The sequence below is a fragment of the Mytilus californianus genome, unplaced genomic scaffold, assembly GCF_021869535.1.
Source record: "Mytilus californianus isolate M0D057914Y unplaced genomic scaffold, xbMytCali1.0.p SCAF_9, whole genome shotgun sequence".
Lineage (NCBI taxonomy): Eukaryota > Metazoa > Mollusca > Bivalvia > Mytilida > Mytilidae > Mytilus > Mytilus californianus.
In genome coordinates this window covers 76,753,844-76,777,241 of record NW_026262745.1, presented here as the reverse complement: position 1 = coordinate 76,777,241, position 23,398 = coordinate 76,753,844, and the positions used below count along the sequence as shown (strand labels likewise).

Sequence of the window (23,398 nt, the reverse complement as noted above, 5' to 3'; positions counted from 1 at the left end):
AGTATAAAATCCCAGAACAGAGGCATTAACTTTATACTATCAATTTTAATTGATATAACAACTTTTTTTTCCTTTTTGATATAAAAAAAAATCTTTTTTATTATTGCCAGATATTTAATTGTTTTTTTCCGACAAGAAGACTAATATGATTGTGCAACTAGATATGATTAAATTAAACAACTTTGAATTTGAACTGTTACTTTAATTGTATACCCGGGTACAACTTGAACAATATAAAAGAAATAAGATACATATGGCTCTTTGTATTATAGTAAAAACCTCACATTGTAGCGCTGCGAGCGAACGAGCACTTCTCTTTCAAATCTCACCATTTCTCCCTCTCAGTTTCAAAAAAAGAAGTCACTTCTCCCTATGATTCTGAAGTAGTGTAAGCCCTGTATAGATGAAAAAAAATTGTAAATTCACTTAAATAAAGGCAATAGTTGTAAACCACTGTTCAATAGTCATAAATCTATTTCACTGAAACAAATCCAGGTCACAAACCAAAACTGAGGGAAACACATCAACTATAAGAGGGGAAAAAAGGGAACAACAGAAACACGAAACTGCTACAAAAACAAATATCAACATACTTAGAAACAGACTATTTGATAACAACTGCCATGTTCCTGACTTGATACAGTATATATAAGGTGTATTTATGTTTCAAGCAGAATAAGTGGCTTAAAGCACCAATTTTTATGCTTCATTGGCTGACAAAGGAATAAATTGAATGTTTTCCTTATGTGTTTGTAGAAGATTTAGACATTAAAGATGGGAGGACTTTCCTGAACTTCAAAGAAGATTTTGTTTTACTATATGTTAATGATATACTTGTATATTTATCAAACAGTTGATCTGTTAGCTCATGTATTTAATGTTTTGTGTATTTATCAAACAGTTGATCTGGTAGCCCATGTATTTGATGTCTTGAAGAATGATCTGAAGTCAGATGTGTGTAAAGAACTGTTCCTGTATTATCAAGCTACGCCGGTTGTATTACAGTATCTAAAACCTATTAATAAGGTAGGGTAGAAGATAATATAAAGATATTAAAGGATGAGGAAATAACGAGACAGAATTAAAAACCATAAGTCTAAGAAAAAAGCCAACACAATGGTCAAATGTAAAAAGACACACAGTCCACAAAACTCTATAATAAAAAAATTTTAAGCAAAAAAAAACATCGAAAAATCCAGGGGTAAACTTGGGTGCTCTGGAAAAAAATTTATCAGTTAAAAAAAAACTGACAATACATGGCAAGTAATGAAAATCAATGACAAGAAAGACATTTTGATGTGATTCAGTTTTTCAATCAAATATTTCTTAATGCTATCTTTAACAGATAGATAAATTATATATGCATTTGGAACATTTTAAATATATGGAAGCATGTTATAAGATTTGCATAAGAATTCTTAATGTGAAACTATTATGTTTTTACAGATATAGCAAACAACATTGTTATTATTTTTTATACGACCGCGCGGTCGTATATTGGTATGATGTTGGCGTCGTTGTCGTCGTCCGAAGACACATTGGTTTTCGCACAATAACTTTAGTTTAAGTGAATGGATCTCTATGAAATTTTACCATAATGTTCAATACCACAAAAGGAAGGTTGGGATTGATTTTGGGGGTTATGGTACCAACAGTTAAGAAATTAGGCGCCAAAAAGAGGCTAAAAATAAGCATTTTTCTAGTTTCCAGACAATAACTTGTGGAACGGTGTATGGATCTCTCTGAAATTATACCACAAGTTTCCATACCACAAAGGGATGGTTAGGATTTGCTTTGGGGGGTTGTGGCTCAAACCTTTTAGGAATTAGGGGCAAAAAAGGGGGAAAAATAAGGGTGTCCTGGTTAATGGACAAATACTTTAGTACAAAGCATAATTTAGAGCAGTGTAAGGGAGGTAATTCAAATGATGTATTTGAATTACCTTCCTTACACTGCTTTTAAATTATGTATAAAGTAATGGTTAATGAACAATTAAGACAATTTAAAAGCAATGTAAGGGAGGTAGTCCAAATACAATGTTTTGATTACCTCCCTTACACTGCTTTTAAATTATGTTTAAAGAAATGCATATTTATGAAGGAAGACCAGTAAAAATATCTGCAAATGTTGCATCTTTTTTTTTTACAAAAAAATCCATATGAAAGATTTGACACCATATTTTAAATTCTATTAAAAATAGATTAAGTTAGCACTATGGTAAATTTAAATGGGTAATTATGGTTGCAAACTCCATTGGAAATATGAATTGAGATTATGACCATATCTTGAGGGAAAGAATTTTTTTGGGGGAAAAATGGGGGGGGTGGGGGGGGGGGAAGAAATGTGGGGGGTAAATTTTTCCTCATTTCAGATTTCAGAAATTAAAAAGAAAAATTCTTCAAATACTATTTTTTTTACAAAAAAAAAGTGTGTGTGTGTGGGGGGGGGGGTTAATACGCAACAGCATAGTGTATTGCACAAAAGCAAAAAAAAAAAAGGGGGGTAAATTTTTTTATTTTTTTTTGTGGGGGGAGGGGGGGTCAATTAACAACAGCAAAGTGTATTGCACAAAAGCAAAAATTGAATATAAATTCAAATCATATAACCAATTCTAAGTTCTTCGACTACAGTTATTCGGTGTCAGAAACCTTTTATGTGTCAAATATTTAATTACAATCCAAATTCAGACCTGTATCAAGAGCGAATACTGCGTCCATTTTTGCCCCAACTGTTCAGGGTTGGACCTCTGCGGTCGTATCCAGCTGCGCTCGGCGAAGCAATTTATTTTAAAGATGATGAAATAATAAAATGTTAGCACTTGTAAATGAAAGTAGACTGGCAGAGTAAATCTACTTATATTAACCTTATTGAAGAAAATTATTAATAGTTATTAAACAATGGACTGCTAGAGGATATTAAATGATTCTAATTTAAACTTTCAGGCATTTATGGGCGCTGCTATGGATATCTTCCTACAGTTGTCAGCTGACACACCTTTCCAGACTCCATTCCTAGAGAGCTGTGGTAATGAGCAGTGGTTTAGAACTGTTGCTATGGTACTGAGAGCACCTACACAAGACAATAAATTATTGGAAAAACTCAGTATAATTCTTCAGAAATTATCCAAATACAAGTAAGTTTTTTTGAAATTGTTAAGGGAAGGGGGAAACCCTAATTCTTATTGTACAGAAGCTGAAGTTGCAGTTGAATACACATTTTTTTTTATAAATGGACAGTTTTAATGTTATAAAATTTGAAATTTCATGTTGATTTAATGACAAACACTTTTTTTTTAATTTTGGCCTGGTTTTCTTTGCTCAACTGTGTATAATGCATTGTGGTTTGTCAACAACACCTATGAAATAATACTTAACCCTTTTTGGAAGCAATAAGCCCATGTATTAGTTATATAGCGCTATAGAAAATAATTTGATATTTTGGTGTATCCCTGTAAACACTTTATACAGATAATAGACTTTATGGTGCCAAGAAACTGTTTCATGGCTTCACAAAACTGTTTTTCTATTTTCAGAACCAACAAAAGATTTTTTGATGTGTACACAATAGTTGGTATAATTCAGGAGATATTACGTGGATGTTCTACTGACCAAGCATTCCTAGCATTGAATCTGAAGTCTATACTGTTTAATCTATCTTCTACTGGAGGAGTACAATCATAGCATTAGTTCTAATAATAGAAATACTATAAATAGTCACACTGTTACAACATTTTATTAACTGAATGATCAATCACATTTTCTTGCCTTGAGGACAAGGCCTGCATTTCCAAAAAAAAAGATTGTACAATCAATGACAAGATGTAAACCTTAACAAAAATACAGATTATTGTTTTTAAATGACCAGGGTTTCTGCTGGCGGTCACCATTTTCGCATTTTGCCCAAGGGGAATATGTAAATTACCATTGTGAAACACAACCTTATCTATATAGAAACTATTTCCCAAAAAGAAGTTTTCAAGTAAATCTTAATTTAGTTTTATAGTTCATTGAGAAATTTAAATATTTTGATTCCATTGCTGAATGCAGAAGTATACCATTATCAACCAGCAAATGTTGAAGGCATTTGATTTTAGATCTTAGCTTAAATTTGATTTGAAATATTATTCTATATGAATTTAATACATTCTTTAAGAACATCTTAGAAATTACAATTGTTTGAACATTTTGCGTTAATATTCATCATAGTGAAATTTCATAGATAGATTTTATACTTTATTTATTTGAATAAATTAAATTACTGATATTAGTTTTGTTGCGCAGAAATTTGATATAAATATATATATAGATTATTGGCTGAGATATTCATGTTTACTTTTCCACCTGCTCAGACACATAAAATTATGTAGTAAATATTGTTGATTCATTTAATTTCATGGATACCAATTTACATGAATAAGGAAATAATGTTGTTTTGTTGTTATTTGACTTCATTGTTTTGTCAAAATCTGGTAAATTTGTATTTCTTTGCACATTTTTTGTGGTTTTCACTATGTCCACTAAATTTGGTATCCCATGAACAATAATGGATCCAGTATACAATTATTTATCCAGTGTATTCAGTGCTTGCAATGCATATTTCAAGCATCCTTTCATATTATACATTCCTGACAAAAGTTTAGTGGAGGCCATAGCCATAAAAAAAACCTCAGTGGTCTCTCGGTGGTAAGGTAGCCTAGAGATTGGTAGGTTGTGGGTTTAATTCCTGGTCTGGTCAAATTAAAGACTTGAAATTGTTATTTGTTGTCTCTCTGTGGCCATTTAAAGCAGGCATTATTTAGGAGTAAGAACAATAATTGGCCAGCACCTGAGTCCTGTCTACTGTAAGCTTGAGAACTAGCACATTTACAATCTGACTCAGCTACACGGTCTAATAAACAGAAGGGTCATATTCATATCACATTTAAATGTGTTCATCCTGAATCTGCATTAAACTTTCCTATGGATCTTTAACTGCAATCTATCCATTCATCCATCCATCCAAATCATAAAAAAATTAGGAATCACCAAGAAAATACATTTCAATTAAAACTAAAGCTTTGAACAATATAATTCAAATACATTCCCCATTTCAATTCTCAATTTAAATGTATATCAAAATTCAGAAAGGTATCCAGTTTGATCCTGAAACTCATATATGAAGGCATGCTACGGAAATCTTACGCTGCCTGGAAGATCTTTTGAAACACTTTGTGTATGCGCAACTGCTCCTGAACCATTTGATAGAATTTTGAGGTCTGACATATAAGAAAAATATTCTTTAAAGAATTTATAGAACATATGATAACTGAGATGAAGATTAAAACAGTAAACACCACTAAGAACTGAAACTTGCACAAGGTTGATAGAAAATAAAATAAAATTGTTATAAGTTTAAGTTTAAAATACCCAGGACAAGACAAATGTGCAATATGTTTTGTTTCTTGAATGACATACAGTGACCTGTAGTTGTTTATATCCTTGTCTGCTGATTTTGTCTGATAGTTGTCTTTTGGAAAATAAACCACATGTCACTATTTTAATAGACTAAAGTATTAAAGGAATTAATTGATGTCGACCTACTGATACACATTATTTGACTTTGTCTTGCGTACTTTAATTTGCCCTGACACAAAGTATCATTGATACTTCCATTTTATCTGTAAATTCGAATTTTGGTGACCATGCAATGCCTTTCAACTTTGTTATTGATTCGAGCTTTAGTGACGAGCCTTCTTATTTAAGGCAGGGCTTGTTGTTTTTGGTAAGCTTTAGCTCCTTTAAACTCATTTCTTGTTAAATCCGTGTTCGTTGAAATGGAATTTTGTTTTGCTTTTAAATATTAAGGAATGATGCATATAATATTACGTATGTACGTTTTTAGATGTCATTTCTTTGTTTCAGAGCCATAGAATAAAATTTATTAACAATGAATCCACAATTCTCATTTGTTTAATTAATTACTAAGAGAGAAGCATACACATATAAAGGCGTATGGTATAAAGTTTTGACTAGTTTACTATTCATCAGCGTACGAGTGACTTGAAAATCCGAACATTTCAAGTTCCAAGTAATTACTTCAAATCAAAGCACATGCACGAAGAAAGACTAATACCGAAAGACGATCATCTATAATCAAGAAAACAAGGGCATATATGTTAAAAAATTAAAAATATAAAAATTTAAACCCATTAGTGAAACAAAACAAAAACAAAATGAGAGGCAAATTCACGATGGATACAACAGATTTACAGAAAAATTGTTTTCTATTGACATAAGATGCGAAGAAAAAGTATATGTCCCCTGATGAAATATGCGTGTAAGCTCGAAACCCGAAGTCTTGAGACGGTGTGGTCGACTCTGATCTTAATTGAAAATGATATGCCAGTTTTCTGAATACTCCGGCTAACTTCAACCAATTAAAACTTGTATCTTTGACAAAGGAAATTAGCTGGAAATGAGATTAAATACGTTCAAACAAATACAAACGATGTAAATTAAATAGTCGATTACATAGTAGTAAACTTAGAGTTCAAAAACAATTCGCTGTTTCAGAATCTAAAAGACTATAGGTAATTTATTTGCACGTTCACCTGTTAAATGACAAATGCCGCGACACAGTATTGATTAAATATCGATGATAATTTAGGGTCCTGATACCATAATACATAAGATGCTGAGACTCTAAATTTTACACACAATCATCTATAAAGAAACAAAACACACACATTAAAACAAAACCAATAGCATAAAAATATACGACCATTTTTCACTAAGCGGCAGACGTTGCTTATATCAAAGGACAGACAACAGAGTACGGACAACAACAGGGTAGACACCCAATACCATAATGCGTTCAAACACAAATGCTTGACATATACACCACTATGGTTTATAAGTTGAGTTGCACAAAAAGAAAAAAGTTTTTCAAAACATGTGTACACCACCAGGTTTTCTGTAGTTGTGCTGAAGGCCAAGTAGTTCCTTGAACCGGCCTATGCGATCGGCATCAAGGAATCCATTCTCCGTATAAAATCCTCTCAGGTGTTGTAGCATATTGTTATAACTATAGTTAGCTTGAATAAAAGTATCGGGACTCATTGATCCATACAAGTTTTTGATATCGTCCTCTTGTCCAAAGCTGGTGTCAGGAAACATAAGAACTAACCAGGGATTTCCATAGAAAAAGTGTGGCAGCGTTTTGGATCTTATGCATAAATCTAGAAATGACAGAAAATAACCCATGGCCTCTTTGACACCTGACAATGAGTTATGGTCTTTTGGTATTGTAAGTAATGTTATACAATGGAAACATATCGTTTTCAGGTGATTAGAAGCCGCAACTATGTGCAGCTGATTCGTGCCGTCTTGATTGGAAACGTATGTCTTTAAGATTCGACAAGCCGTCATCAAAAACTGTTGACTAGGATTCAACTGGCAGACGTCTAGAATATGTCTCTCATATTCAGACGTGCAAACTCTCCACAAAGAGTCCTTGTCGCTTGTCATGACTGAGTTGGGAGTATGGACCCATTTCATTACGGCATATACAGGGCAGACCATTTGTCGAATCCCATTGGGCGAATTAATCGTATTAGGATCTGGAACATAATCGTGTCGCAAAAGAAGTGCTGGAACAATATCCATATCTAAAGATGTCTTCAATCCTCTTGATTCTAAAGATTGGCTTTGCAAAGTGATGTTAGAAAACGTGTTGAATAAATCGTTTATATCTTTTTCATTATTCAAGGTTATATTGATGTCTAATGTTGGTGGCTTGGCAATTCGTTTAAGAGAATAACTTGTCTGTTGAGCCCATAGATGTTCATTCACCAGTTCACGGGTTTTGTCGATAATAGATTCGAATACTTTTAAGTGTAGATTCCTTGAGTTGATGAAGTATTTGTTCATACCTACTTTTTAAAACACTTCACATTTTCTGATCCATGGGTATCTTTCTAACAAATCTTCAGCATTGTTGACTCGAAGCCTTACCAACCCCAGAGCATTATCCGGAGCAGGTTCTACAATAATTCCATTTATATTGAATATGAGGATGCTATCAAACTCAAGAGCATCAATGACTTTCAATCCCTCTCTTGAACTACCAAACTTTATCAGCTGATCGTGGAGAACCAACCCTTCAAACTGTTCTCCTGAAAATTTACGTATTCCTTGCATTACTACGCGGAGAACTTCATCCGTTGTACGACTGTGATCTTCAAAATTTTCAGGATTGATATTCTGCAAATGTTCATTTCGTGAAATCGAATATTGTAGGTCATGTTCATTGGGACCAAAGATATAAAGCGGTTTTCGCCAGTTGTTCATATTAACACCCACTGATTGCAACATGTCCATGGTCTTATTTGGTCTGAAAATATATTCTATACATAAGCAAATTTATGACCATTTTAGTTAAAGTTAAACAAATCATCTAAACATAGATACCAGGCTTATCATTATGCATCAGACGCGCGTTTCTTCTATACAACACTGACACAACAGTAATACTCGAATACGAAAGATTTAAAAGGAAAACAAAGTAGGAATTTGAACATATTGATATTTTTCATCTAATAAACTGAATTTAAACTACAAATACTTAATCGTGAGGTATTATAATGAATGTAGATTCAAAAGTACGCTTTATATACTCATCAAATTTGGTATGTTCAATAGATCATTTTCATATTACCGACTTTTGACACTAGAATTTTTATCTTTTTTACAGGTTACCTGTCCCGTGGTAGGACATTCTGGTCAGAACTGGGGTCAATTACATGCCAAATAATTACTTACATTTCAATTACATTGATTTTTAAATGTAATTTATTACATTACAATTACATTGATTTTCAAATGTAATTAATTACTAAGTAATTACATTTGAATTACATTGCCAATGTAATTGTTTACATTACAGTTACTTCTATCCAAAGACATGTCAGAGCTATATCATTTAGAATAAAATCATGAAAATGACAACAGGTTAAAATAGAATGAAACTTATGTATACATATATACCGGTACGTTCCCTTTTTAACAAATTAAATATTAGAACAAGATTTGTTTTAAACAAAAGTTTTCAAATTTCTAATGTCATTGTTACACTTTAATCCAATGCTGTTTATGCTGATTATTTGATTGCATTTCTGATTTTTATAGTAAAACTATTGAAAAATATTTAAACAAATATGTATAAAGATCCAGATTGAGATTTTTTTCCTTAAAATTTCAAATTTCTACTAAAAGTGTTCATTTATATGTTAAAAGATTTTTTTGTACCTCATGTGATATTTTAAGTAACTTTCAAACTTCCATTTATTACAGAAAAGTAATGGTAGCATTTTCAAGACTTCTTTTATGACAAGTCAAAATTGTCAAGTTTATTGGACTCCATTCTTGTATGTTTTGACTGTTGTATTTAAGATTTTGTAGAAAGTGTTTAAATGATATCCATCTGTACAGATTTTAACATAAAGATATGATGGTTTAAACAGCATTGCCTATGTCATTTTAATCAAGGGACACGTTTGTGATCAATAATTAGTTAAGTGAGAGGAATAACCTGAGGCAAAGATATATTACTACTAATTGTTAGAACAACATATTTTCACATTGTATGTAAAGAAACTGATATTGTTTTTTTTTAATTTTTTTAATTTTTATGTGAACATGTGAAAAATTAAGGAATTAAATACAAATAAACATTATTATACATGCTATAATGATAAAAAACATATTTTCAGGAATACTAATTTTTTTTCATCATAATAAATGGTGAAAAAGTATTTAGTAAAATGAAAGTACTAAGTGCATACTAAATGAAGGAAAAAAATATAAATTGCATCAGAAAAGCCGAAATGTTTTAAAATTTCAATGCAATTATTTAAATGTAATTCAAATATTTGAAAAGTAATTCATAATTATATGGCAAAAAGGCAATGTAATTCATTACTTTTAATGACATGTAATTGAAAATATGTTCAATTACACATTACATTCAAAAGTATCTTAAGGAATTAAATACAAATAAAGATTATTATACATGCTGTAATGATTAAAAACATATTTTGAGGAATTTATTGTAATTAATCACAGCTAATTTACAATTACATTTTTAATTACCCCTGGTCTGATCCTGGTACTCGGTCAGGTAGGCACAACCAAAAGAAGAAAATCAAACATATAGTGTGTGCAATTTGGGGGGAATGTTTACTGTTTTCCGATGAATTTGTCGTGCGTAGAAAACATATAACATTTAATTTGCACACCCCACCCAAATAGTACCGATTGTCGGCTTAATCAAGTTTACTTTTAAAATTGTTCTGACTTGACCGATTACCAGGATGTGCAACTGCAAAGAAGGTTATCGTTCGAAAAATAGAAAATCCGGTCTCCAAAGTCCATAATATGAAAATAGTGTGTTTAGATTTTTGATTTACCCTCAATCGATGATATTGCTTCGTATAGCTTGTAAAATGAATAAGATATGTTCAGGTTGTACTATTGGTATTACAACAATGTTGTGTAATATTTGTGTTGACTTGAGTTTTCATTGATATGTTCATAATTATACATTAACTGTTTACAAAACTTTGAAGTTTTGAAATACTGAGGCTTTTCTACCTCAGGAATAGATTACCTTAGCTGTATTTGTCAAAAATTTTAGGAAATTTTGGTATTCAATGCTCTTCAACTTCGTACTTTATTTGGCCTTTTTAACATTTTTTTTTATTCGAGCGTCACTGATGAGTCTTTTGTAGACGAAATCCGCGTCTGGCGCAACTATAAAATTTCAATCCTGGTATCTTTGATGAGTTTATTGATGATATGGTTGGTACGATTGGTTAGATTTGTATTGTTTTTTACGATTGGTATAAAAGGCATGGATGGTAGAATTGATATTAAATGTATGATTGGTACGATTGTTATAAAAGATTGGGATGGTACGATTGGTATGAAATGTATCGCTGGTAAGATTGATATTAATGGTATGCCAAGATTGATGTGATATGAATGGTCGGTATAATTGCTTTATTTGGCATGGTGTAATAAATATATATATAACTATAGAGTTGATATTTTAATGGAATATGTACATATATCGAGTTCAATAATCAATTGATATGATTAATATTCGGTGTACGTTGAACACAATGTTGACTGCTGTACCCCTATTTTTGACTTTTGACTTTTGTCTTATGTTTCTGTTTGTTTTGTTCGCACATTGTTTTTGGTATAATGAAATTTGTGTGACTATCATACAGGTGAGAGGTTTGGCTAACTTTGTAATCCCTTCGTTTGATGTGTTTGAGCTCTTGACCTTGCCACTTGATTAGGATTTATATCTAGAAATTGACTATGAGGGTCGGTTGAAAACAAATCTTTACGACAAAAGAGATGATTTCAGCTTCCCAATAGTGAAGCATTGGTAAGCTGAATTCATCACTTCGTAAATTTTACGGACGCCATTACGAGTTGGTTGACCGTTATGGAATATCTGTTATATAGATGATATTAGATATGTTCCTTAAGTCGTAACTGCAATCCCGTTCCCTTTTCCCGAATGTGACCTACCGAATTAGACTTCTTACCTTTATTTGTGACATTTTTACCTATTGTGTCTGTTTGTTTTGTTCACGCATCATTATCAATATTATTAAATTTGATGCGACTGTCGTACAAGTGAGAGGTTTAGCGCTATAAAACCAGGTTCAATCCACCATTTTCTACATTTGAAAATGCCTGTACCAAGTCAGGAATATGACAGTTGTTGTCCATTCGTTTGATGCGTTTTGTCATTTGATTTTGCCATATGATTAGGGACTTTCCGATTGAATTTTCCTCGGAGTTCAGTATTTTTGTGATTTTACTTTTTAGTGTCAGGTTTGGTCCACCATTTTCTGCTATGGGGATGCCGGTGCCAAGTCAAGAATGTGACAGTTGTTTTCCATTCGTTTGATGTGTTTGAGCTATTGGTTTTACCGTTTGTTAAGGGATTTTCGTTTTGAAATTTCCATGGGGTTCAATATTTTTGTTATTTTTCTTTTTGCATGATTAATATTTCCCCTGTTTACATCTTTAGTATTTCTTACATTCGGTCTTCCTGGCTTATACCACCTATTATGAAGATACGATAATTACCAAACTAAACAGATGTTCCGCAAATATAGCAAATATGTTTGGGGTTTATCGTAGTTGATTTAGATTTATTGATCTCTAACAGTTCATTTTGTCAACTTTGCATTTACAAGAATATTGATCAATACCCGTCTGTTCATTCTATGGTCACTTAAATAAAACTAAACAAGCGTTCTGATTGTACTGCTAGGCAATACAAAGTCCACTTCCGGTTCAAAAGTCATTGTAATGGAACAAAATGCTAAATTGATCAATAATATATGATGGTGTAAACTATTTAGCAAATACCAAATCAATATCTTCAAGCATGATGAACAAAAGTGCGGGAAACAAACTATTTGCATGAATCCAAGGACCATAACTCTGCACAAAATCATGAGATCGAAACGGAAAATCAACTTGATATGTAACGAGAAAAAAATGTTATTAAAAACTGATTTGTCGGACTGACAGATCGACAAACAGACAGACGGATGGGGTGCAAACCATTGCCCCCATTAACTTCGTAGGTAGGGAACTAATAAAATCATAACATGAAGGCGTAATATGAGTAATTAATTAATTGATTGATTATCAATTAACGTCCAGTCTCATATATTTCATTAGATAAATCCTGTACTCAGCAGGTAGAGAAACGTGTTGTTTCTCAATCGCATGATTTGGTCCTTTTTGAAGAGAACAGACTAGGTTTTGTCTATAAAAAATACATACAAAAATCGATTCAATAAATAACAAGTATGGATACTTCATGTACTTATAAATGATATTGTTTGACACGTATAGTTTTTCAAAAATAGCTATATCTTATACACCAATCATTAAACTAGTGATTTTGTATAATAAATTGATACACCATGAACTATTATTGAATTTCTTTTTAATTAAAGCAAATAGCGTACAAGGCAGTTAGTAAAACTTAGTTTACAATAGTTAATAGTACAGCTTTAGTGCAATCATGATAAATCAATATACCAATTAACACATACTTTCCAAAAAGTTTTCGAAAAAACAAATATGAATAAAGGAACAATTATAGAAACATTGAAAGCAAATGAAATAAGAAGTAAAACCTGCAGAGTTAGTGTATCACTCTCATGTAAATGTACACGTAAGCCTTATTTCTTCTGACCCAGATATAATGGTTTTTGGAAAACCAGGAATTATAAATAACCGTTACACATCTATAGCCATCGATCAATTTGATGCATTTAAATTCGTTAATAAAAAAAAAGCGATTTCACTTAACTTTTATAAAGTATATCAATATATTCAACAAAGGAAAAGAAGAAAGAATGATAAAAAGATAAAAAATAAAATGCTATTAATGAGCAGTAAGTGCAAGAAACGAGGATTAGGCGTACAAAATTATTAGCTTGGTATGTTTAATGAGTTTTTATTTATATTTTATGCTATTTTAGAGTTGATTACTTTTCTTTTTCGTTAACCGACGTGTTATAAAGTTCCCCGCACTTTATTACCGTATCATCTGTTACAGTAATCATAATTGACAGATCAGCAACTCTCACATGTCTGCACGTTCTTAAATAAACATAATTAAAGAGATCAATTGAAGTTCTTATACACATATTGTCATTCTGTAGTCTGACCATCAAACGATGTACTTGATAATAAATTAGTTATAGAAACTGGATTGTATTATTATATAGCAAATATATTACAAATTTTGGCGACGAGGAAAAAAACTGAAAATTAAAATAAATGTGAATTTCTACACGTAATAATGCCGACTTACGGGAAGTTAGACTCTTTTGATGAATCCGAAGATAGGACACAATATGTAGAACGTATGGAACATTATTTTAACGCTAATGAAATAGACGAAGAAGACCAGAAAAGAGATATTTTCTTAAGTGTATGTGGGAAGAATATCTACAAATTAAAAAGGGATTTATTAGCACCAGCCAAACCAGAAACGAAATCACTTCCCGATTTAACAAAACTAGTGAAAGACCACCGAGATCTAGTACCATCAGAAATTATTCAAAGATTTAAATTCAACAGTAGAACAAGACACGGCGATGAGTCAGTGAGGACTTTTATTGCAGCACTAAGAAGTCTGACAGAACACTGTAGTTATGGTGACACGTTAAATGCGATGCTACGAGACAGGTTAGTCGTCGGAATAAAGAGTGACCGCATACAGAGGAGGCTGTTAGCAGAGCCGAATTTAACTTTTGACAAGGCATTGGAAATTGCTACCGCTATAGAGACTGCTGAGAAGAACCCACAAGACATCCAGGCGAGTGGGACAAATGCAACAATTCAGTAACAAGTCAACAAAGTTTCAAAATCATATACAAGAAACAACTCTGGAAATTCGAAACAAGGAGATTGTTACCGGTGTGGAGGAAATCACTTTGCCGCTGATTGTAGGTTTAAGGATGCAAAATGCCACAGTTGTTAAAAGAAAGGACATATCGCAAAGAAATGCCGTAAAAGATCTGTCAATGGAAATTTAAGTGAAAATCACAGAGAGTTTAAATCACGATTTAAATCACGTGCTAATTTCATGGAGCAGGGTGAAAATAAAAGTGAAAATGAAGTCTATACAGTTTTTCATTTTGGAAATAAATCTAATGAGGCTTATAAAGTGAAAATCAATGTGAATGAATGTGAAATAGCCATAGAAATAGATATCGGAGCGTCAGTTTCTATCATGAGCGAGGATACTTACAAAGAATACAAGTCGAAATTTAGAATCGAACCAACAAGTGCTAAACTCCGAACATACATGGGAGAGCAGATTCCTGTAATAGGACGTGCAATCGTCAATGTAATTACAAGAAGGAAAGCGCAAAATTGCCATTACTGATAGTGTAAAGGTCCAAATTTACCTGGCCGAGACTGGCTGAACAAACTCCGACTGGATTGGAAGGATATTTCTCCGTCGTTGGAAGTGATAATCAGCCGAGTGATTTAAATGTGATCTTGGAAGAAAATAAGCAGGTTTTGAAAGATGAAGTTGAAACTGTAAAAGGCATGAAAGCCAAGATTTATGTTGATGAGAGTGCCGTACCGAAATATTTCAAGGCTCGCCCTTTGCTGTATGCGTTGAAGGATAAAGTGGAGATGGAACTTGAACGACTTGAGAAGGAGGGTCAGATTCAGCAAGTGGAATTTTCCGACTGGGCCGCTCCGATAGTACCTGAAGTTAAGGAGAACAGATCTATTAGAATTTGTGGTGACTACAAGATAACCGTTAATGCCGTGTCGAAGTTGGATAACTATCCGATTCCTAAAACTGAGGATTTATACGCAATGCTTGGAGGAGGACAAGAATATACAAAATTGGATTTAAATCAAGGAATTCGCCGATTATGTAAAATCAAATGGAATTGAACATCCCACTTCCGCGCCGTGGCATCCAGCTAGTAATGGTTGTGCTGAACGAGCAGTTCAAAGTTTCAAAGAAGGTATGAAGAAAATCAAAGAAGGAACTGTCCAGGAAAAGTTGAACCGTTTTCTTTTCAACTACCGTGTAACGCCACAAACAACGACAGGATTGTCATGTGATGTTGTCGTTTTGGTGTTGCGTTTGACGTTGCCATAAACGCGGGAGGTTTGGCATGCCACAAAACCAGGTTCAACCCACCATTTTTTTCTTAAAATGTCCTGTACCAAGTCAGGAAAATGGCCATTGTTATATTATAGATCGTTTCTGTGTGTGTTACATTTTAATGTTGTGTTTTTGTTGTGTCGTTGTTCTCTTCTTATATTTGATGCGTTTCCCTCAGTTTTAGTTTGTAACCCGGATTTGTTTTTATCTCTATCGATTTATGAGTTTCGAACAGCGGTATACTACTGTTGCCTTTATTTGGCACCATCAGAACTGCTGATGAAATGAAAACTCAAGTCCCGTCTAGATTTAGTTTTTCCAAATATCGAGAAGCGAGTCCAGGAGAGACAACAAAAACAAAAACATTATCACGACAAGAAATCTGTGAACAGACAAATCAATGTAGGACAGGAAGTATTTGCCCGAAATTTCGCAATTGGTTCAAAAATTAAATGGATTCCGGGAGAAGTTATAAAAACAATCAGGACCACTTTCATTTCATATCAAATTGCCAGATGGACGTGTCATTCGAAGACATATACATCACATCAGAGTACGAAACTTCGATTGTACAAACAACGAAAATGAAGAAAAATGTGACAATGACAGTGAATTGTTTGAGCCAGAAATAACTATACCGATAAGTACTCCTGAGACCGAACAACCGCAAATCGAGAAACCATCAAACTTGACTGAACAAATCAACTCCGAAGAGAATAAGAAATGAACCATCGCATCCAGGCATAGATAACCTTAGCCGTATTTGGCACAACTTTTTGGAATTTTGGGTCCTCAGTGCTCTTCAACTTTGTACTTGTTTGGCTTTATAACTTTTTTCATCTGAGCGTCACTGATGAGTCTTATGTAGACGAAACGTGCGTCTGGCGTATTAAATTGTAAGCCTGGTACCTTTGATAACAATTAAGAATTTTGTGTTGAATTAAATGGTTGATCTATACAGAGGCATAATAATCCTCACAACAATTTGAAGTGCATTAACTACTTCGCAGTGCATGTGTGTACATATCAATTAGTGTAAGAAGTAACAACAAGACCAGTGCGAACATTTTTATTTTTATTTTCATAGTAGGACATTATAGTTTTAGTGCATACAAACTTTAACGAATGAATCTTTGTGATCTGACATTTTTATTTGTTTTCAAACTGATATGTACTTATCAATCAGTAGCCGTGAAAAGACATTAATTTTCTGTAATTGAGTTAATATGTTTTTATCTTAGGCCGGAGAAGTGTTATAATGTTCACCGCATTTTATTACCATATCATCTGTTACAGTAATTATAATTGACAGATCAGCAACTCTCACATGTCTGCACGTTCTTAAATAAACATAATTAAAGAGATCAATAGAAGTTCTTATACACATATTGTCATTTTGTAGTCTGACCATAAAACTATGTACTTGTTAATAAATCAGTTATAGAAACTGGATTGTATTATTATATAGCAAATATATTTTATTTTTATGCAGTTCATATAAAAAAATGTGCACACGTACAGCCGTATAAAATTATAAAAAGTAAGCGTTCAATTCTGTCAATTTTTTACTTTGAAATAAAAAATAAGAGGTAAGATAAGTTTATCGAATGATGTTTACATTTGCAGAATTTTCTTTTACTCTATATGATTCAATAACATAGCTATTTCTAAAAATCATTTCCTTCTCACAAATTTTACAGCCATATAGTTACTAATCAACACAAATGCGTGACAGTTTAACTCACATTTAAATGAAATGCTCTTGCTTACTTGCGTCATATCAAAAGGAAACAATCCACTGCAAATACAGATATACTATTGGGTATGCTATATTTGACTTATCTATCAAGTATATAAATTGTAATCAGCATTGTTATGTGTAAATAAGGAATGCCTGTCAATACTACATAATCAAGATCCTAAAATAGAATTTAAATGAAATGGGATAACGTAAAATTTTCAATTACATACCCTTTATAAATAAATTCAGACATGGGAGAACAATTTTGCAGTACTTTTATGCGTTCAGTTGATGAAGAAAGCCCTGTTTATAAAGATATTGAAATGTTCACCGAATTCGTAAATGACAGGTCCTGATTTGGTCCATGTTGATTACTATAAATTTGTAAACGAAGAACGTAACGTAATGCGTCAATATTACATTGCAGGATAAAACAGTATACATGTATGCACATTGTCGGTAAACTAAAAATAAAAATGCAAAGTCTCTGCCAAAAAGAAGAAGAAATTATTTGTTGACAACGTCAATTTATTGTGTTGTGTATTTTTACTTAACATACTTGATCTACCTGTGAAGTGGATGAACGGTTACGAAAACATTTACTTCATAACAGTACTGTTCAATACTCATTTAAATCATACGTTATGTGATCATTAGTTTATCACGGGTTACCTGACAATATGAAAATTTGTTGGCATGAAATCAATGTTTTCAAATTATTAACTTTCGGAATGATTCATACTTTTCAACTCCATCGACATGTTTTTGAACAATTTATCAAATTGAGTGTATTTATCTGATGTAATTTTTCAATTAAGGTAAGTTCATTAACTTAACGTTCATTTTAGATGCAAAATATCAATTATATATTGAAATTTATTCCTCGATTTCGTAAAGTTTATTAATCATTTCTTCTTTCATATTTGTTACCTAAGTGATTATGAACTGAGTGCTCATAGAAACACACTTTCAACTTTAAAATTCTTCAGATCTTATTTAGACTTTAACACATTGATTTAAAATAAATGGCTTACTTGTTCGTACTCGCAAAACAAAATTCTTGTATAATTTGCGCGCTTATTGATCTTTCGACTTCTTACATCTCATATTCAATGTTTTTCAGATCAAAACGGAAAACACATATTTCTTATTGTGCATTTATACTTAAAATAACCGTTGAAAATAAATGAATCCACATATGGTGTATTCGCTTTGCACTGCAATCTTGTCGATATGATAAAATCTGTTGGCAAGTCTATGAAATCATGTGAACAATCAGTGATACCAATATAGAACTGGTTGTGGGTCCATGTGGATACCGAAATTTCCAATATACTAGTAATCATTGTTTGTTTGTCATTTCTCTTATATTCGGTAGAGACGCTTAACGTTACTAAGATGATAAAGTACACATATTTATTTTCTCCAAATGCAGAGCTACTTACAAATAAATCTATGGAGTGCATTTCATTCTATATTTGTCATTTCTGCAAAACTAATACACAAAACTTCCGGCTAACGACGGCGCGCTGTGACGATGCTACTATTCGTGTCATGACATAACGTCAAAATATGACTCTCTATCATCAAAACGATATATTCAGTGACAATCACATAAGAATATCTAGATAATTGCGAATTTATTTTTGAGAAATTAAATTGAACAATCGAATTTTTGTAAAAACTATTATTTCAATCCAAAATAAATAAAATAGCTCAGTTTTGAAGGCCTCATTGTAACTTTTTGATGAAGAACTGCAATTCGCATGTTGTTCTGTTGTGCATGTACTGATTTTGTATCATGGATTGATACCAATATCCTTTGTTTTTCTACTAAATAATTTGATACTTCTTATATTATACAATTTTTTAAAACTTGATATATAATTAAGGAAATTATTCAAGTGAATATATTATCATTATCTTTTTAAGGAAGAGCTGACAGTTATGAACCTGATAGGCGAAAAAATGAACAACTGGCGACCACCAGTATTCGCATTAGGTCCTCATGAACAGAATTTGGGTACATTAATACGTGAAAGCAGGTTTTTGAGATGTATGAATATCAACGACACAGAATGGAAGAAACACTGCGAAACAACCGATGAAATATTAAGGTGCGTAATGAAAAATGTCAATAAATTTGCAAATGAAGATTTTGAAGGACTTATTATCAAAGACGACTTGATCCGATTTGGTAGTTCAAGGGATGGATTAAAGGTCAATGATGCTTTAGAGTTTGATTGCATACTTCTATTTGATATAAGTGGAATGCAAGTGTCGAAAGTGTTAGCAAGAGATTATTTCTCTGAGGAAATTCTTGGCATGATGAAACTTCGTGTCATTAATGCTGAATATCTGATCAGAAGATTTCCATGGATAGAAAAGAATGAAATATTTAAAAAGTTTGCAAATGGGGAATACTTCTTAAACACAAAACACTTGCAGGAGAAAGTTTTCAAATCTATAATTGACAAAACGCGAAAAGTTATTAATGATCAATTTCATAATATAAACAGTCCTTATTTTCTACGTCGCACTGCAAAACCTCCTACATTCGATATCAACATAACGCTTAACGAGGAGAAAGATATTACTGATCTTCGTAACGACATCAGATCGGCACAAGGAACGCATGTGACAATAGAGTCCGATAAAAAACCAAGCCTTGATATTGATTTAGTCCCATCATTGCATTTACGGAACGATTGTGTCCCCAACCCATATACTGCAAAATTACCCCATGGATTCGGAATAAAACAGATGAACTGTCAAGTATATGCTGTAATGAAGTGGGCACATCGCAGTACAGAAGCCTCCTCAATGTTTGACAGTAATTGTTTATGGAGAGAATGTACATCTGCATATGAAAAACAGATACTTGATATTTGTAGACGAAACAACAGCCAAAAATACCTTATGACTGCTTGTCGTCTGCTGAAATCGTATGTTGCCAATCAGCATAGAACAAATCAGATTAGATCAGTTGCTGCATCTCAACATTTAAAGACTATTTGTTTCTACTGCGTTACTTTTCTTACAACGCCAAGCGACCATAATTCACTTTTTGGGTTGAAAGAGGCTCTTGGATATTATCTCTATTTTCTGGGTTTATGTATAGAAAGCAAAAACCTGCCTCATTTCTTCTTTGGGAATCCATGGTTATGCACTTGCTTTCCTGATAGCTCGTTTGGGCATGATAAAAAACAGAAGAACCTTTATAGCTCTGTTAAATGGGAAACCTTCCGCCAAGCTTCATTAAGCTATACAAATATGCTAGATGATCTGAAAGGACTTTACACTGAGTCTTGTCAGCTAGATCCTGATCGTATAGGACAGTTTAAAGAACATTTGGGTTTGAAACACAACTACAGAAAGCCGAAATTTGAACTGAGAAAATCAAGTTCAGGATGTAAATTATGCGTTTGCTTAACAATACTATTACCGTTTATCACAGCGTTTACAATTATTTATGTTTTTTCTGGTTCTCTCTTATTTAGTTTTCTTTTTTTCTCACTCACAAAATTGGCATAATACATATATACATATGTAATGAAAGTAATTTTGAAATAAATTGTCTGCGTTCAAAGTTTTGTTTTATATTGATATAAAATTTGGAATGCCAAACAAGTATTTTCCTTTTTTATTTAAAGTTGTCGGCACTTTTCTTCATGTTTAAAGATATTGCCCTGATATTTTCTCAATATAATACGTTACTTTTTGTAGACCGGCAGTTCTTAAGTGCTGTAGATTAGGCATTCTTTTCGGATTGAAAAAAACCCTGTTTTTAATAATCTTCAATTTGCGTCCGTTATAAGTCTGTCGTTTGGAAAATAATATTATTATATTTGCGGTATACCATTTTTTCCGCAAGTTTGTTGTTTTCTGTTTGGTATTTAATTAATAAATTAAGATCCATTTTTATTTTTATTTCGTATGTTTCTCTGTCCTATATGTTCTCACATTTATTTGTATTGTAGTCCTGTCATGTAATGTTGTCATTTTAATGTTATATTCAATATTGCCATAAAAGCGGGAGGTTTGACTAGCCACAAAACCAGCTTCAACCCACCATTTTTTTCCTTAAAATGTCCTGTACCAAGTTAGGAAAATGGCCATTGTTATATTATAGTTCGTTTTGTGTGTGTTACATTTTAATGTTGTGTTTCTGTTGTGTCGTAGTTCTCCTCTATTTGATGTGTTTCCCTCAGTTTTAGTTTGTAACCCGGAATTGTTTTTTTCTCAATCGATTTATGAATTTCTAACAACGGTATACTACTGTTGCCTTTATTTACATCTGGTGATCCGTTTATTTGGCAATCGCCATGGCAGTCAGCAGGGTTTAAGAACATCCGTTGTTCGACCTGCTAGTCAAACGCGTTTTGTTAAAATTTACTTTTTCACTTTTTTGGTCTCTTGGAAAATGTTGTCTGTGCTGTATTTAGACCACTTTACCAAGACATTTGTTTTGCATGCACACGTATAAATATTGCGGTTTTTATCCAACGCAATCATAGGTTTGAACGTTGTTTTTAATTTAGACTTGTATATATATCGACCTGCAAGTCAAATGCGTTTTGTTAAAATATACTTTTTCACTTTTTGGTCTTTTGGAAAATGTTGTTTGTGCTGTATTTAGACCACTCTACCAAGAAATTTGTTTTGCATGCACACGTATAAAAATTGCGGTTTTTATCCAACGCAATCATAGGTTTGAACGTTGTTTTCAATTTAGACTTGTATATATATATATATATATATATAACCAGTCTAAAAGGGTACAACATCACCAATTTTCACAACGTGCTCATACTGATGAAGGATATCTGTCATCCGAAATATTTATAGTTACATTTGTTCGTTTATTGTCATTTTTTGGTGATGTTGTACCCTTTTAGACTGGTTATATATTATATTTTGTAGTGTACTGTATCATATTTATATGATCCATCGCCTCGTAAGATTTATCGTTGGCTATTATTCAGTCATTTAATATATATATATATATATATATTATTTAGGCCACTCTACCAAGACATTTGTTGCATGCACACGTATAAAAATTGCGGTTTTTATCCAACACAATCATAGGTTTGAACGTTGTTTTCAATTTAGACATATATATATATATATATATATAAGTGCCTATAAATAGCAGCACATGACATACAAATCTATGGGAGTGTGGATTAATCAGTACAGAGATTAATTCAATTACACAAATAAAATTATAGATTGCCTAACAATGTAATTTTAACACACTATTTAGTATGTAAATATAAGAATGTTTAAAATATTTACAAAATGATGAAAATAAACGCAATATTTCGCTAGACTAACTAGCTTTATCAAGCGTGCATCTATCCAGGTGAAATCGGATGTAGATGATAAGAAACTTTTGCAGCTCAATGTATATGTTGAACTTGAATTTAGCTGCCTTGAAAATAATACATAATTTGGATGAAGTTCAAGATTTTTACAAAATTGGTAGTTGAAGTTAGCAACGTCCATTGGCCAATATTACAGGATAAAAAGGACGATGCTGTGTACTAAATTATTCTTTATCTTTCCTGTATCTTTTCTCATCTTTTTCGTTAAGACCATCAGGTTCTAAAGTGTGGAGTTGGTGGATCCAAACATTTTCTCTTCTCCTTCTCGCCGTGGTGTCCCACTCGGTGTTGACTTCTATGATTTGGAAGGTAACATTATCAAAAGAATGTTTCGTTGAACGAAGATGTCTTGTGAGAGGACAGTTTTTGTTGGTTTTGTACCATGAACGATGGTTATTGAGCCGAATATTAAATTTGTCCATTGTTTCTCCCACATACTGAATGCCACATGTGTCACATGTTAATATATAAATTGAGTTTTCCGTTTTACAGTTGGAATTTGAGTAGATGGTATAATTTTGTTTAGTAACGGAGCTGATGAAAGAAC

General features: G+C 32.4%; 2 protein-coding genes across 3 annotated transcripts in view; both read left to right on the top strand.

Annotated features, from left to right (window-relative positions):
• Positions 1–4,263, top strand: part of LOC127714204 (coiled-coil domain-containing protein 138-like) — a 48,800-nt gene extending 44,537 nt beyond the window's left edge. For both annotated transcript variants that reach the window (XM_052220228.1, XM_052220229.1), the window contains exons 12-14: positions 902–1,026; positions 2,943–3,133; positions 3,533–4,263. In XM_052220228.1, the coding sequence (XP_052076188.1) occupies positions 902–1,026; positions 2,943–3,133; positions 3,533–3,680 (464 nt within the window). In that variant the 3' untranslated portion in view covers positions 3,681–4,263. The remainder of the gene's footprint in view (positions 1–901; positions 1,027–2,942; positions 3,134–3,532) is intronic.
• A 13,798-nt stretch (positions 4,264–18,061) lies between these two features.
• Positions 18,062–21,050, top strand: LOC127714205 (uncharacterized). Its single transcript, XM_052220230.1, has 2 exons — positions 18,062–18,279; positions 19,394–21,050. The coding sequence occupies exon 2, from the start codon at positions 19,409–19,411 to the stop codon at positions 20,993–20,995; it is 1,587 nt and encodes a 528-aa protein (XP_052076190.1). The 5' UTR covers positions 18,062–18,279; positions 19,394–19,408; the 3' UTR covers positions 20,996–21,050.
• Positions 21,051–23,398: the final 2,348 nt, after the last annotated feature.